This window comes from Hylobates moloch, unplaced genomic scaffold (genome assembly GCF_009828535.3).
Source record: "Hylobates moloch isolate HMO894 unplaced genomic scaffold, HMol_V3 SCAFFOLD_47, whole genome shotgun sequence".
Classification (NCBI taxonomy): Eukaryota; Metazoa; Chordata; class Mammalia; order Primates; family Hylobatidae; genus Hylobates; species Hylobates moloch.
This window is the reverse complement of record NW_026652322.1, coordinates 578,275-595,676: the sequence shown is the minus strand read 5'-3', so window position 1 is coordinate 595,676 and position 17,402 is coordinate 578,275. Positions and strand designations below refer to the sequence as shown.

Sequence of the window (17,402 nt, the reverse complement as noted above, 5' to 3'; positions counted from 1 at the left end):
TTTATGTTTTGCTTTGTTTTGTTTTTTTGGAGATAAGATCTTATGCTGTCACCCAGGCTGGGTGCAGTGGTTGAACACAGCTCACTGCAGTCTAGACCTCCTGGCCTCAAGTGATCCTCCTACCCCAGCTTTCTGAGTAGCTGGAACTACAGGCATGTACCACCATGCTTGGCTAGCTTTTTTATTTTTTTGCAGAGACAGGGCCTCACTGTTACCCAGACTGGTCTCATACTCTTAGGCTGAAGCAATCCGCCCTGTCTCAGCCTCCCAAAGTATTGGGATTACAGGCATGAGCTACCACGCTCAGCCAGATAGTGCTTTTCTTAATGCCAAATGTATTCCCTGCTACTCTGTTTCAGAACTTTTCTGCATTCACAATCACTTTTTTAATGCTAATCACAGTATAGTCTTTTTGAAGACATGTCATGGCAGTTAGACTCAATACATGAGGTACAAACAGTGCAGTCACTTTGTTGACATGCTGACAGTACTAATAGCTATGACTAAGTTCTCACAAGCATGAGCAGTAACAACCGCAAGGCAGCTGCCATTTAGCCATCAGCAGTTCTTAAGACACATCTTGACCTCAGGAATGCTAAATTGTGAAAAGGTGTGTGTCTTGGAATTGATGAAATTTGGTATTTTATGATATGTTATTTCTAGGCGATTAGTGTAGTTTCTTAACTGTCCTCCTTACCTCCAGCTGTGAATGTGATGTACATTTCAATCTTTCAAAAACTGGTAAAACTACAACAGCTTCCCAGATAAAGTATACATTTAATCAAGGGTCTACATTTCTTCCTGCCTTTCCTGCTTTATCTTCCATTAAACCCCCTTCATAAACCTTCTGTTCTGTCCACAGTCTCTTGCTTTTCCTCTAAACTTGGGAATGATGTGAAAATCACAGATGGGAAAGGATTTGAAATCCACTCTTTGCTCAGCTCAAATACATAGGAATGATTACTCCCTCACTACCCAGAGCCAGTGCATCAGTCAGTCCTACAGAGCCAGCCTCCAAAACTCACCCAAACTTTGCTTCACTGTGTCTCCACTACTGCATTCCAGTTCACTCCATCCTCACTCGCTCCTGCAATGGCTTCCACCAGGCTCCCGGATTCTACTCTTTCCTTTATAGTCAAGTTCTTATACAGCAGCCAGGGTGACCTTCAAATGACAGGCTTGTCTAGCTGCAAGACTGATATGCGACCTCTATGCAGAGGACTCAGCCGGCTGCTTGTTGCCTCAACCCACATGGGGAAAGAATGGAGGAAGAAAAGTTTGTGCTGGAGGAAGTAACCATTTGGTTATGCCATCTAGGGTGGGGTATACAAGTCTGTAGTGCAGAGAAGAGGCTGGAGCTGGAAATAGAAATGCAGCGTTCTCAGTCAAGAGAGGGCACACCAGTCTCAGCTAGATGAGTATTGGCCATGCAAACAGTGGGCAAGAGCAGGTCTGCTCCACTCCACGCACTTGGCACAGGTCCCACCCTCAGCTTCCTCCTGCCCTGGCTCTTGCCCTTGCTCTGCCCTGTCCTATGCCGCTGGAATTGGATGGTGGGTTCCTGCCCTCTGTGCCTGTCTGCTGCCTCTGAGGTGCTAACTTTGCCTTTTACGAAATTGGCCTGTGTTCCCAGTACCCTGCAGTTAGTTGGCACTTAGCAGACATGTGCTGAATGCGTGAATGAGCATGAATTCAGTGGGTTTTCTATGGGTGATAATTTAAATTCCTAATTTTATGCCTTTGCACAGAATCTTTATCTTCTGATCCTGAGGTTTTGCTTCAAATTGATGGTGTTACTGAAGACAAACTGGAAAAATATGGTGCGGAAGTGATTTCAGTATTACAGAAATACTCTGAATGGACATCTCCAGGTTAGTATACAGCCATGTGTGTTCTCTAAAAGCCTGTTTAATGTGAAGTAATGCATCTCACTGAATTAGAATGATGCAGTTTCCGGGTTGTGTGAATGCTTCCTACACCTCGTCACACTAACATCCAAGTCAGCCCCCAGTGGTGTGCCAGTCACCTCTGAGAGGACACTAGTGCTTATGCCCCCTGTGGGTGCCAGTTCTAAACTTACTCATAGTATCCAAAAGGGGACCTTTGGGCCCAGGGGTTGCTGGTTCCTGTAATGCAAGTGCTCAAGGAATCAGAGCCCTGGGTGCCAGTTCCAGATCTGCCACCATGTCATGCTGTGTGATCTTTGGCAGGCCACCAATAGCCTCTTTGTGAATCAGGTTCCTCCACCAAGGAAGGAACATGTTATCTGACAAACATGTCTAAAGATAAAATTTAAGACTAGTGTTTAAATGTTTTGGAGAAATGAGCATGCAAGTAGAATGTTGTTATTGTTAGTCATTGACAGAACCTGCCTGAGTGCATCATTATCAGACATTCCCAGAGTCATGTTAGGCCTGTCCTGTGGCACCTCTAATCGTGAGCTTCATCATCATTACAGCTTTAGAAATCATTGACTGGGGGAAAAGGAGAACAACGAAGCATTTTGTTGTAGGTGATATTGAGAGCACAGAAGTCTTCTGCTCTCTGATAACATCACCACGTAATAGGACACAACAAACAAGCCCGGTTCAGTGTTCTTCCTGCTTCCAGACAGGCAGTGTGGGGGTCTTCCCAAGGATGATGGAAATGATGAGCAGGATGGGATGAGATAGTTCAAGTTCTCTCTTTACCCAGTCGCTTTTTTTTTTTCTTTTTTTTTGACAGAGTCTCACTCCAGGCTGGAGTTCAGTGGCACAATCTTGGCTCACTGTGCCTCCCAGGTTCCAGCAATTATCCCACCTCAGCCTCCCCAGTAGCTGAGACTACAGCCATGCACCACCACACCTGACTCATTTTTGTATTTTTTTGGTAGAGATGGGGTTTCACTATGTTGGCCAGGCTAGTCTCGAACTTATGACCTCAAGTGATCCACCCGCCTCAGCCTCCTGAAGTGCTGGGGTTACAGGCATGAGCCACCACACCTGGTCAGGTTCTCATAAATTCTTCTATATGGTAATTAGTCCATTAAAAGCCTTGTTCCGAATACATTTTGACAGTGAGCCAGGGTTGGAGCAGCCATGGTGGAGTCCTGTGCCCTTCATGCTGCTCCTGTAGGGTGGCCTGTGGGACAGGCCAGACCAGCCAGGAAATGGAGACTGGGTCCCCGTGTGACCTATCTATAGGGAGGTTTCATGCTTTTTGGGTGCCTTGGGATGCAAATACTTATGGAAATTACCATCTTCTTTGCAAATGTGTGCTTTCATGCAGTCTCACCTCCCGCATAATATGTGACATGTTCAGCCATATTGTGCAAAGACAAGTTTTTTTGTCTGTAAAGAGTAAAATAGGGTCTAGAATTTTCTTATGCTCATTTACTAAGAAACTATTGTTCAAAGATGAGATACAGGACTGTTTGTTTCCCTTATATTGAGCTAATTTTTTCAGCATATTTAAAATAAGTAAAATTGCCTGCCATCTTTATAGCACTTGATACTTTTTGAATTGCCTACCAGAACTAATTGCCCAATCAACAACAGGAACACAGGCCATATGCGACAGTATGAGTTAAACCTCATGTCTCTAGTTAACTTCAAGACTATCACAAATTTTTTAAATGAATTCTGATTCTCTTTTGTTAAAAATGAATTGCCATTGAACACTTTGGGGCTTTGTGAAGTAAAAAAAGGTTTGGTTCTTGCTGAATTGTTGAATCCATATGGCAGGGAAGCAGCTAGGTATCTGCTAAAATGGGCCCCTGCAGTGTGTCTCTTCATATACACTAAAAACACATGGACCAGTGCGACATCACCTGTAAACATCTGCATTTTCCATTTGTAGCTGAAGACAGTTCCCCAGGGATAAGCCTGTCCAGCAGCAGAGTCCCCGGAAGAAGTGCCACTGAGGAGCTCGACAAGGAAATACCCGTATCTTCCCACTACTTTGCAAGTAAAACCAGAAATGAAAGGAAGAGGAAAAAGATGCCAGCCTCCCAAAGGTCTAAGAGGAGAAAAACTGCTTCCAGTGGTTCCAAGGCAAAGGGGTATGTTTTGTGACATCTTTTGCAATACAGGGAACAAGGGAAGAAAGGACAAAAGTGCAACAGCTCTGCCTTGCTTTGAAGGATTTATTAAAATAAGCCATTATTAAATATTGCTAATGGAGTGACAGTTGTTAATGGAGTGACAATTAAGGTTTCATCCAAAACAAAAATATTTGCTTCAAGAAACAACAAAAAATATTTGCTTCAGATGTTTAAAATATCTACTGACTAATAGTTATGACTAAAGTTTTCTTTCTTTTTTTTTTTTTTTTTAATTTGGGGACAAAGTCTGGCTCTGTTGCCCAGGCTAGAGTGCAGTGGCGCAATCTCGGCTCACTGCAACCTCTGCCTCCTGTACTCAAGTGATCCTCCCACCTCAGCCTCCTGAGTAGCTGGGACTCCAGGTGTATACCATTACTCCTGGCTAATTTTTGTATTTTTTGTACAGATGGGGTTTCCCCATGTTGCCCAGGCTGGTCTCAAACTCCTGAGCTCAAGTGATCAGCCCACTTTGATCTCCCCAAAGTGCTGGATTACAGACGTGAGGCACCGCACTCAGCCTGACTGATGTTTCTTGTTTGTAAAGATGTCTTCCATGTTGATCTTCCCTTAGATATTTGTTTGCTTGTTTGGGATGATTGCTCTTCTTAAGGGACTTTTCCACCTAAAATACTATAAATCATACAGTAGCTGAATAAATAACAAAGGGTTTTGTGTCCTCGTGGCTTTTACGATTCTGTCAGTACTTGCTCCACTGCTTTTATTGCTGCAGAATCCCATGGATCTCCACCTTGAGGCGCATGCACACTCCCTGCCTTTCATTAACACCTGGGAGAATCGACCTCCCAGCCTTTGCAGGGGTAGCGAGAAGAAGCCACAACAGAGAAACCAAAAGTTCAGTCAAGCCAGGCCTGTTTAGGGGTTGCGTAAATGGCTTCTGTCTTCCCCTTCCCACGTTTTCCTGGGCCGCTCGTCTGGGACATGTCTGTTCTGGGCGCTTTCTGCACACCAGGGGAACAACAAAGATAGCATGGTCTGATCTGTGTGATGATCTTGGCAGTGTCCTTCTTTCTTCATAATTACATTGTTTCTGATAGCCCCTTTGTGGTTTTCTGCCAGGGCACCCTCTGCCTTCTGGCTAGTAGGTTAGGCCTGGCAGGAGGGAGACCATTGCATCAGTCTTGAGAACGTGTCCCCAAAGTAACTGTATATTGTAACAGAATTGCTTGCAGAAAAAAGAAACCAAAAAAAAGTCCACAGTCAACTTTTGCAAGCTGTTGTGTTTTCTTTTGCAGTTTTTCTACCTCTTGTCCTTCTGAGTAATAAAAAACAAAAACTGAGTGGGGAAAGAGAAAGGAAGGCAGACATTACCAAATTGTCATTTTCTTGTTAAGTCCATAAATAAAATCTTGTATGTGCTAATCCTCCTGCCAGAGTACCAAAATTAAAGGCATTAGAAAACGTTAGTTTAATTTTGTGATTTTGAGTGTGCAAGTGATCAGTAAATGTTCTTCAGTGAGGATATTTTCTTATTTCCATCATTTATTCCTCCGCTTTGGGAAATACTCATTTCCTCAGTAATTCACACAGAGCCGGAGACCTTAAAAGGCATCTGGCTCAACACCCCAGGTTTTTGAAGAGGAAGCTTAGGCCTGGCCTGGGGAGGGCTTATCAGAGGCCAACCCTGCCTGGTCTCAATTTCAAAGGTAGAAGCGGACACTGGCCTGCCCACACCTGCCCAGAGCACGTTCACTTCTGCATGTTGCCTGTGGAGACTCCTAAAAAACATGCCTGGTCTCCCATCTCATTTTTATGTATTAGAACAAAGCAAACCATATTGCTATTGGCTCCCTTATTTAATTTTCACAACTTTTGTTAGAGTGAAGCACTTTGCAGCATCACCTGGAACGTAATCTGATGAGAAGCAGTAAAGCTCACGCTCGTACCCATTTCCATGCTTGCTTTCAGTGAGCCTGGGTGCTTAAGATGGGATTTGTTGTTGTTGTTTTGGAGTTTCGCTCTTGTCACCCAGGCTGAGTGCAGTGGCACCATCTCGGCTCACTGCAACCTCTGCCTCCCGGGTTCAAGCTATTCTCCTGCCTCAGCCTCCCAAGTAGCTGAGATTATGGGTGCACGCCACCACGCTGGGCTAATTTTTGTATTTTTAGATGGGGTTTCACCATGTTGGCCAGGCTGGTCTCGAACTCCTGAACCCAGGTGATCTACTCACCTCGGCTCCCAAAGTGCTGGGATGACAGGCGTGAGCCACTGTGCCCAGCCAAGATGGGATTCTTTTTTAAGCCCTACCAGCTAAAGCCAGTGCACTGTGTGACTTTGTGTTACCCTTGGAGCAGCCTCTTTTTGCTCCACTCTCCTTTCCATGGACCCAGTCTGCTCCCCGGACTGAGAGTCCCTGTGCAGTGAAAGAATAAATGTGGCTCTCTGCCAGCAACCTCACCTCCCCACCCTACCCTCGGAGTTTTACATCTTCAGAACAACACACAATGAACCAGTTGTGTTCTGGGCTCTCTGAGTGGGAGTAAATGGATGGCCCAGGTGAAATGGAGGCTGCTATTGGCAGATTCATTCTGTAAATCAACATAAACAGCAGGTTTTCTCTCTGGGCTTAATTTCTCAGCAGGAAATCAGCATAGGGAAACTTCAGGCTGCATCTCTGCCAGTTTAGCAGATCTCTGCCAGTTCTGCAGTAAAATTGCCTTGGAGCCAGAGTTTAAGTCATGGAGCTCCACCAGAATGTCATTACCCACAGGCTGTGGCTCTATACCCTCAATTCAGACGGGAGGCTACTTGTATGCCCTGATGCCATGGAATTAATGTTGGGCCTGACATCAGCCTGGTTACAGAGCAGCAGGAAAGGCTTCTGCGGGTAATGCTGCCCACGGTCATCACTGTAAACATGCCGGCCCCATGGTTTTGTTTGTTTTTATTTCATTTAGGGGTGGGAAGGGAGCTGTTATCTTAAGGTCTGCAAGGAAAGCGAGATGCTGGAAGGACTTGGTAATCGGCTGTGGCGGCTTCTTCCTTGGCTTTAGAAGGCAGCGAGTGGGAGGGAGAGCTGGCAGATCTCTGGGTGTAGGCAGGTGAGCCAGGGAGCTGCTGGACACGGCCCTGACAGAGGGCCGCATCTGCAGCCTCCCTGGGGCTGGCCGGGAAGACGCCCAGCTTTGCCACTCCTGGCCACCCAGCTCCACCCCACGCGTGCTCACCCCACAGCTGCCTTGCTCCGGACTGTGCAAGTCCAGTCATTCCGGGGTGCCTGTCAGCAGGGAGCTGGGGCCTTACAGCAAGGTGTTTCACTTTTATTTGGTCAGAATAGATGAGGACGTGTGGACTTCAGCCCCTCTTGTAGCCTCTGGTTGTAGGCTGCCGAAGGTGTGGGTGGAGAGAGCGGCGGTGCGTTGGTCACAAGTCAGAAAATTAAGAAACAGTCCTTCACATGTCAGAAAGACAAATCCGGAACACATTTATATGAAGGGCAGCGGTCCTTTATTCCATAAGTAGTAAAGGAAACTTACCTTACCTAGGGGGTTCGTGGGCAGAAAATGCACGAGGACACATTAGGCCCAGGGAAGTGGTATCGTAGCTCTGTGCAGGTTGAGAGGAAGAAGGTCATTCATTTTTGGTTTCATTTAACATTTTGATTTTTTTCTTTGTCACATTTCAGGGGGTCTGCGACATGTAGCAAGATATCTTCCAAAACGAAATCCTCCAGCATCATTGGATCCAGTTCAGCCTCACATACTTCTCAAGCGACATCAGGAGCCAATAGCAAATTGGGGATTATGGCTCCACCAAAGCCTATAAATAGACCGTTTCTTAAGCCTTCGTATGCATTCTCATAACAACCAAATCTCAACGTACATAGACCCTCTTTCTTGTTTGTCAGCATCTGACCATCTGTGACTATAAAGCTGTTATTCTTGTTATACCATTTGAAATTTTTACTCGTCTCTATTAATATTTAAATAAATGCTGGGGAGTGATAGTTCTTCTTTTTAAAATAAACATTTTCTTTTGAATAAGCATGTTTTGCTGCCGCTGCAAGTGTTGTGGCCGTTGTTTCTCAGAACGTCTGAGGCAGCAGCTGAATCATCTCAGTGCAAGAGATTCTGAGCATAACACGAAACCCAGAAGCCAAAGGAAGAGCCACACGTGGGCCCTTGTGAAACTAAAGCTTTTTGTGTAAGACAACACAAACAAAATTGAAAGACAAATGACGGGGAAAAGAGGAGAAAATATATTACAAAGGATTAGTATCCATCGTACTAAATACCTGTGAACCAGTCAGAAATATCCCCGGGGGCAGGTGGACCAAGGATGTAAACGGGCTGGTCTCAGAAGAAGAAATACACATGCTCATGGCCGTGCGCGGTGGCTCACGCCTGTGATCCCAGCACTTTGGGAAGCCGAGGTAGGTGGATCACGAGGTCAGGAGTTTGAGACTAGCCTGACCAACATGGTGAAACCCTGTCTCTACTAAAAATACAAAAATTAGCCAGGCGTGGTGTACAGGCATGCCTGTACTCCCAGCTACTCAGGACGCTGAGGCAAGAGAATCGCTTGAACCCAGGAGGCAGAGGTTGCAGTGAGCCAAGATCATGCCACTACACTCCAGCCTGAGTGACAGAGCAAGACTCCGTCTCAAAAAAAAAAAAAAAAGAAATATACATGCTCTGCAAATATGTGAAAATGGTCAATCTCCATGAATAAAAATATGATAAAACCATGTGAGACCATTCTTTTGCCTACAAATTATCAACACTGGATAATATCCCAGTATTTGGAGTCGGCAAGAAAGATTGGCAGATTGTTTGGGTGGGGGTGTGTGGCAGTCGCTGTAGTCCTTTGGTATTGTGGTGGCCACGTTTTTCAGGATGCTCCATGATGGGCCAATTGGCCCCAGCATCTTAGGTAGGATTTTGGCCTCTCTTGCCTGAACTCCAGTGGCCCCATTTTTGGAGACATGCCTTTCTTAGCTGTAGGTCACCTTTGTCTGGGTGCCACGCAGCGAGGAAGTGGCATAAGATACAACACACACCTCAGCCTGCCCTTTGTGTGGTGTTACCTGTGACCTTACTCAGGAGGGTGTAGCTGGGAAGACCCTGCCTGTGCCAAAGCCAAAGGTGTGAAGAGGGGGTTGATTGGAAGCCATGTGGCCTCCGCCTGGGGACTCAGTCCTGAGAGGGACCCTGCACCCACCCTGAGGACCCACCCTTGTGGTAGCACACTGACTTCCTGCCTCCTCGGCTGCCTGTGAGCCCCAACTGCCGCCTGTGGGCTTTTGGCTCTGCGTTTAATGGGGGGGACCGGCCAGGCGAGTTTGCTGAGGGCTGAGTGCCATTAGCACGGATGCGTTCCGGATCTGACATTTTCAGAGGCCATCCTTCTGGCCAGAAGAACCTTCTCTGGGGATGAGAAGTGGAAAGGAGACAAAGTAGCCAGAAGTTGAGACCCCTGGGGTAATGTCCCCAGCATGAGGCCACCTTGGAGAGTTGCTGATCCAGCCAGGGCATCTGGCAGGAGGCATGTCCGTTCCACCTGCTGCAGCAGCTCTGGCCTTGATGGTGGGGGTGGACTCCGGCACAGACAGTCACTGCTGGGCTCTGACCTCATCCACTCGTTCCTTCTGGAGTTGGAGCTTATCCCTCAGGGTCGCAGGCTGTGCCTCCAGGGGCTCCCAGGGCTGTGGGGGAACAGATGAAAATAACGTGCGCGGGGCCTGAAGGTGGAGAGCAGAGGCCATGTGGGGCCCACACTACCTACAGCCCTTCCCCATGTCCTGGGAAGATGATGGGGTGACTCACCCCCGCCTCCCAGCAAGGAACCTGAGGCCTAGAGACCTCTGATTTGCCTAAGCTGAAATGACCACAAGTGGCAGAGCCAGGCCCCACACCCAACTCTTGAAAACATTCTAGGTTGGAATAGGCTCTGCTCAGTTTCTCAGGACACAGGAGCAGGCACAGAAAATGCAAGTGGCCTCCTTCCTCCAGCTCATCTTCCAGTCCTCCCAGACCCCCGGGGAAGCTCTGCATTCACCCAGTGCAACCCCAGGAGGGCAGGAGCAGGCAAACTTTCCCTGAACCAACGCCAAGGCTTTGAAGCCAAAGACGGGTCCATGGTGACAGCAAAGCTTCTCTGGGCTGGGCCCTGCTAGTGGCCCTCCATGGGCGCAAATCGCCACCACCTGGGATAGGAGAGGGCACAAGTCCATCAGGGAGTGCCAGCCTGCGACCCATCACGGGCCCATCCTCCCCTAGGTACAGGAAGGCCTGACTCTCCCACACTCATTTGTCACCCTTATGGAGGGCACAGGCAGGATTGGAACCTGGCTCTGCAGCTGCACATATGCCCTGCTGAGGCCCTCACACTACAGAACGCTGGCAGGCAGGCCTTGCTCACCTCCAGGGACAGAGAACCCACCACTCTCAGAGGAAAAGAACAAGCACGGAGAGCCCCTCACCCCACCGGCACCGTGCCAAGGGCTGTTTCGGGAACTCAGGTAATTCACTTCCTCCATCCCTCCCGCAGCCCTGGGAGGCAGGCACATGATGCTGGCCTTTTTTATGCAGAAACCAGAATTCAGAGAGGTTATGTAACTTGCCCAAATCCACACAGCTAGGAAGTGGTAGTAAGTAGGGTAACACACATCTCGATTTGCCCTGAAGAGTCCCAGTTTACATCCGTTGTCCTGGTGTGATAATTAACACAGCTCATTTTCATTCTCAAAAGTGCTCCAGTTCAGACAACAAGTTCAGTGGCATCAAGAATCTGAGCTCTTTCCCTGAACTATCCAACCTCTTCTCCCAACCCCACTTTCCACCCAGAGCCTCAGGGGCCACCTGCTGTCACCCGTTCGAAACTCCCGGCCTCTGCTGCAGGCTCCAGGGACAGAGGCTGCAAAATTATCAGCCAGCATCGCTGAGCTGTGGCTTTTCTCCAGAAGAGGAAGCGGAGGCTGTGGTCCAGGCCTTCTCGCTCTTCTTGAGAAACTGCTGCTTCTCCCACTCCTGCAGCCGTCTGGAACTCCTCTGAGGTCCCGAGGCCCACTCTGTCCTTCGGAGGCTCCCAGAGTCCCAGCCCGGCTCTTTCTCTGGCTCGGAGCTGCTGCCTGGGTGGGGAGCAGCAGGCAGCAGCTGTCAACCTCCCCCGGCCTGGGACCCCCCGCTGGCAGAGGCCTCTGGGCAGAGACAATGGCCGATGGGTCTTCTGTGGCAGCTGGGGTGGAATCCCCAGGGGCTCCAGCAGCCACTTCTCCCTCAGTGCAGCTGCCACAGCCCCGTGTGGCCTCAAAGCCAGGGCTCAGAGAAGCCAGCTGGTGGGGCGCACCCAGGGGACCCAAGCCTGGCCCAGACCCTGCTACGTGCTCCAGTTCATGAGTGCAGCAACCACTAGGAGGCAGGGGCTCAACTCTGCAGCTGTGCAGGGCAGACCCAGGACTTCGGGGGCGAGCCCCTTGGCCTGCAGAAGGCTCCTGCTTTCCAAAACGCACTCACTCTGCTGTTCCTCCCACCCCGGAAAGGCTCCTCGGCTGGCCCATGCTCCCTGTTGGCAGGAGAGGAAGGAGGAAGGGAGAAAACCCTCCCTGGTTGGGGTGGGCTGTGTACTCTGCCCCACAGGGTCACCAATGGGAAGAAGGACAGGACAAGAAGGTAGACAGAAGCCAGAAGTAGAGTCCAGAAAGCCCCAGCCATGGCGACGCATCCCCGAACAGGCCTGAGGCTGGTCCCTCTAGCTAGCCAAGGTGAAGCTTGAGGTTTTGGCATCATCACAGCTCCACTGTGTGGTTCCACAGCCCCACAGAGGGTTCGGTGACCCTTGGGAAGGTGCCAGGATGGCACTCTGATGGTCTCTAGGCTCAGGTCTATTCAGGATGTGGGAGTTCACCCCAGAGAGGCTGTCTGTCCCCATGGGTCCCACACTCAGGGCCTGTCACACACACAGGCCACAGGCGTCTGCCTGTCCTGGCCCCATCTACTCAGTCCCTGCCAGGAGCCACAAGGCCCCATGACGGTCAGGCCCTGGCACTATGCCTGGGCCAGGAGTGGAGCAGAGAGCTCAGGTCCCTGCTTCCTGTTGGGAAGACTCTCCTCAGTAGGATAGAACCTGGAGCAGGGACCCTTGGCGTGGGAGGTGGCAGTGGTGCCCCGGGAACTGCTGACGCGGAGTAAGGGTCTGAAGAGCCACCACTACCAGACCTGAAACCCCCGCCTGGAAGGAAGGACATCAGAGACACTGAGGGACTCTGGGACTTCTGCCCAGAGCCCTGCTCGGGCTCAGAAAGGGGTGGCCCCCTGCGCTGTGGCCCCCACCGCTGTGGGAGCATTGAGACGCTGTGACGGGGAGGCAGTTGACACTGCTAACCCCGAAGATGAACTCAGCAGTCAGCACCAGGGAGATTGGAGGTCAGCCCACGCCAGCCCCACCACAGACACCCGCCTGCATGGCTGGATGTGCATATGAGGACAGAGACCTGTGCAGCCACCGTCGCCACCAGGTCCCTTGCACCCAAATGAGAGCCAGTCTGGAGTGGGCGGGACCCAGCCCCTTCCTCAGCCACCGAGTGCCCTTGGCAAGTTCCGTGGCCTCTCAGAGTCCCAGTGTCTCATCTGTACCATAAACATGCCACTTGGTCCTGGCCTCCAGGGCTGCTGCGGCATCCTTTTGGTCAGATATTCCACAAACATTTCTTGACCAGAGCAGAGCTCCAGGCATGGTTCAGCCTTCAACCCGGGCACAGGCAGGGAGGGAAACGCCCCAGGGGGAGGAGAGAGCAGTGTTGGAGTATGTGGGGTGGGGGTGAAGACCCCAGGGCACCTGGGCCAGCAGGAGTTGGGGAGGGTGCCCAGGGGGCTGAAACGGCCAAGTGACCTCCAGGCTGACCATCCCAGTGTCCAGCCACCCCCGGTGAAGCCACCCTGTGCTCTCCTTTGTGGTCCCTCCTCACCTAGGAAGAGCAGAAAGGACACAGTGCCCACCCGTGGGACCCCCTTCCTGAGCAGAAAGTGCCCCGTGCCAGCCTGGCCACCGCCTCACTGTGAGGATATGGGCACTCTAGGCTGGGCCACCTGCCTGTATGAGCTCCAGCCCAGCAAGCGGCACAATGGGGATGACCCCAGCACACCTGCCAGGACCCCCGCCCCACAGGGCCTGCCACTCCCTCCACAGGCCTCGGCTTAGGGTCTGCACCTTTGCCCCAGATCTGGGTTCCATCCCCAGGGACTTGGCACACAGCTTGTTGGATGGATAGATGAGCGTATGGGTGGGTGAGTGGGTGAAGGGGCGCTGTGAAGACATCTGTCTCACTGCCTTCTCATGGGAAGATAAGATAGAAGGAGGAGATGGGGCCTCAGGCCGACAGGGCCTTAAAATTCTGCAGCCCCATGGCCAGCACCAGGCTAGTGGGGATGGTGCTCCAGGTCACCAAAGGCTCCCTTGTTACTTCTGCTGGCTTCATCTGGACAAATAGAAACTGCTTACCAGCTGGCTTCAGTTTTCACTTAGATTTTGTTCCTTTTTTTTTTTTTTTTTTTTTTTTTTGAGACAGAGTCTTACTCTGTCACCCAGGCCAGAATGCAGTGGCGTGGTGGCGTGATCTTGGCTCACTGTAACCTCCGCCTCCTGGGTTCAAGCGATTCTCCTGCCAAGTAGCTGGGATTACAGGCATGCACCACCACATGTGGCTAATTTTTGTATTTTTAGTAGAGACAGGGTTTCAGCGTGGGGGCCAGGCTGGTCTCACACTCCTGACCTCAGGTGATCTGCCCACCTTGGCCTCCCAAAGTGCTGGGATTACAGATGGGAGTCGCCATGCCCAGCCTAGGTTTCCTTTTCCTTTCTGTTTTTTATTGTTGCTGTTATTGTTGTTGTTGTTGTTGTTGTTGTTTGAGACAGAGTCTTGCTCTGTTGCCCAGGCTGGAGTGCAATGGCACGATCCTGGCTCACTGCAACCTCCGCCTCCTGGGTTCAAGCAATTCCCCTGCCTCAGCCTCCCGAGTAGCTGGGATTCCAGGCGCAGGCCACCACACCCGGCTAATTTTTTCTATTTTTAGTAGAGATGGGTTTTCACCATGTTAGCCAGGCTGGTCTTGAACTCCTGACCTCAGGTGATCCACCTGCCTCGGCCTCCCAAAGTGCTGGGATTACAGGTGTGAGCCACCGTACCTGGCCTAGGTTTTCTTTTGCTTGTGTACTAATGCTTTTGGCTGGTTGGCATCTTGTTTGTGCTGAAATAGCAAGCCAGTTTCCTCACTTTGGAGCTTCATTGTCTATCATGTGAAGATGTTCATAACCACCAGTGTCTGCTTCTAGCTCTCTTTCCTATCCTTTGCTTCCGGAATTTACTTGTGTGTGAGGAAGGCTTTTGTGGGGACCAAGGTACATGGAGCAGGTGGGAGGTGAAAGTTTGTCACTGGGTCCTACCTGTGCAGAACTTCAGTCCCAGCCGAGAAAGCAAGGGCCAAGGCAGTAGTTCTCAAACTTGTGTTAGCCTCAGTCACCTGGAGGGCTGGTTGTAGCATGGCTTCCGATGCAGCAAGTCTGGGGTGCACCCCAAGGGTGTGCATTTCCACTGGGCCTCCTGGTGGTCCTGATGCTGCCAGCCCCAGGTAAATACAAACCACAGCTGCCGGGAATTTTAGCATCGAAGTCTTGGGCAAGGCATTCTCCTCTCCTTCATCCTTGGTTTCCCATCTGCAAAAGTGAGGGAGTAGGGTGCAGTGGCTCACACCTGTAATCTCAGCACTTCGGGAGGCCAAGGTGGGAGGATCACCTGAGCCTAGGAGTCCGACACCAGCCCAGGCAACATAGCAAGACCCCCGTCTCTACAAAAAAATTTAAAAAATTAGCCCAGCTGGTGATGTGCTCCTATAGTCCCAGCTACTCAGACAGCTGAGGCAGGAGGATCTCTTGAGCCTGGGGAAGTTGAGGCTGCTGTGAGCTGTAAGCCATGACCATACCACTGCACGCCAGCCTGGGCAACAGAGTGAGACCCTGTCTCAAAAAAAAAAGTGAGGGCATTAGACTCTGTGACGGCTGTCACCTCCATCCTCAAGTTGGACAGGCCTGTCGGGGTGGGCTGGGGATCCGCAGGAGGGAGGGTGTTTGAGAATGTGGAAGTGGAACAGCCTTGCACGGGAGCCATTTTCAGGAAAGGGACTCACGACAAAGCCAGGGTTCTAAGCCCCTTCCAACACCAAAGGGCCTCTTAGAGACAGACTCAGAACTTAAAGGGAGACTCGACAACCGGGAAGCAATAAGCAAAAGCACCACTCCCAGCAGGCATTTTGCAGTGTGTGAGAGGCAAAGGAAACCTCCTTTAAAACTCTGGAAACAAGCATAAACTGATATTTCCCAGGCCCTGCCAGCCTGGGAGTCAAATGAGGTCATGTTACCACCCAAATCTGCCTGAGAACAGAGTCCTGTCTCCCTGCCGGGCCAGGCAAATGCCACTTCAAGATACAGTCTGTTGAGAACCCCTAGACTGGGACCTTAGGCTGCAACGTGTGATGAAGGCTTTCTAGAAAAATGCAATTGCAGGGTTTGTCTAGAGACTGCTCTTCTTGCCTGGGCCCCAGCGGGATCCAATGACCTGAGCGGGGAACAGACTCAAGTCCCAGAGCAGGATGGGGGACAGCCTCACCTACCAATTTCTTTTCTTTTTTTTTTCTTTTTTTTGGAGACAGGCTCTCGCTCTGTCACCCAGGCTGGAGCGCAATGGTGCAATCTTGGCTGACTGCAACCTCTGCCTCCTGGGTTCAAGTGATTCGCGTACCTCAGCCTCCCAAGTAGCTGGGACTACAGGTGCCAGCCACCACGCCCAGCTAATTTTTGTATTTTTAGTAGCAACAGAGTTTCACCATGTTGGCCAGGCTGGTCTTGAACTCCTCACCTCAGGTGATCTGCCCGCCTCAGCATCCCAAAGTGCTGGGATTACAAGCATGAGCCACCATGCTAGGCCTGCAATTTCTTAGACTATTGAATGGCCCCGGAGTCAGATTGCTTGGGGTCAAAGGCCACTTTTACCACCTGCTGTGTGACCTTGAGCCCTTGAGCAAGTTATTTAACTTCTCTGTGCCTCAGGGAGCTCATAACAGCACTATACTGTGGGGTCGTGCCAGATCTGTCCCATAGACCCTGACCAATGGATGAAATGAGTACTCAGACACAGGTATGCAGTGTAAGAGCAGCTAGGTGACTGCCTGGCTCTAGTGGCCAGAGAGCAGCCCCAAGAAGCTGGAGCTGCTTGCTTTTATTCAGTGCAGGCACAATGCCGAAAACCTGGAGCCAACACGACCTGCAGGTAACTAACAATTACTGTGGCCAGGCACGGTGGCTCACGCCTCTAATCTCGGCACTTTGGGGGTCAAGGCAGGTGGATCATGAGGTCAGGAGTTCAAGACCAGCCTGGCCAAGATGGTGAAACACTGTCTCTACCAAAAATACAAAAATTAGCTGGGAGTGGTGGCAGGCGCCTGTAATCCCAGCTACTCGGGAGGCTGAGGCAGGAGAATCGCTTGAATCCTGAGGGGGCAGAGATTGCAGTGAGCTGAGATAGTGATACTGCACTTAAGCCTGGGTGACAGAGTGAGACTCTATCTCAAAAAAAAAAAAAATTATTGTTCCCCTTTCAGTGAACCTCACACGCTCATGATCAAAGGTCAGTTCCTGGTCAACATAAACAAGCCTTTTAAGATAAATTCCCCCACACTCCCTTGTACCTATTCCTTGCCCTCTGCCTCAGGGTTATAGAACAGCTACCTTCAGTTATTCTCCCCCAAGGTTCTGCAAAACCTTCTGACCTTTCAGAAGGAAACGGAGTGTCTGGCTGTCAGTGAAGGTTCTTGTACTGTAATATGTAGACACTGTATGTACTTGTTGTTTGCCACATATATTTGTGCAGAAGTTGATTGGTGAATAAACCGGACATCATTTTCACTCAGTGGGTCTCAGCCATTCTCAACCTAATCCTTTTATGGAATCAGTCTCAAAAAAAGAAGCCTCCTTCAGGCATGGCTACACCCAGCTATCCAACCATAATGTAAGCATCCAGGTTTTGGAGCTCTAGAAATTGGCGGAACAGGTAGACTACACCCCGTAATATAGGTCTCAATCCAGGCTCTATGAACCCCTGGAAAATCCTGAAATAGATGTCACAGGGTATCTAAACCCCTCAAGTGCATGTATTATTCTTGTGTGTCTCTGCAGATTTCTGGGAAGGGGACCACCATTTTTCTCAGGTTGTCAGAGGAGCCAGCAACCCCCAAAAGTTGTAAGATTCTGCCTCAGGGAAGATGATGCAGGCCTCAGCAGGTGCCCTCAACAGCACAGGCACTCCCAGGGACAC

At 50.3% G+C, this 17,402-nt stretch overlaps 1 protein-coding gene across 6 annotated transcripts in view; it reads left to right on the top strand.

The window, feature by feature from the left end:
* LOC116463647 (recQ-like DNA helicase BLM) overlaps positions 1 to 8,786 on the top strand; it is a 100,178-nt gene extending 91,392 nt beyond the window's left edge. For 4 of the 6 annotated variants that reach the window (XM_032146830.2, XM_032146828.2, XM_032146831.2 and 1 more), the window contains 3 exons: positions 1,749 to 1,871; positions 3,838 to 4,039; positions 7,725 to 8,778. In XM_032146830.2, coding sequence (XP_032002721.1) covers positions 1,749 to 1,871; positions 3,838 to 4,039; positions 7,725 to 7,902 — 503 coding nt within the window. In that variant the 3' untranslated portion in view covers positions 7,903 to 8,778. Of the gene's footprint in view, positions 1 to 1,748; positions 1,872 to 3,837; positions 4,040 to 7,724 lie in introns of all 6 variants that reach the window. The other 2 variants (XM_032146825.2, XM_058434788.1) reach the window with 1 other exon arrangement.
* Positions 8,787 to 17,402: the final 8,616 nt, after the last annotated feature.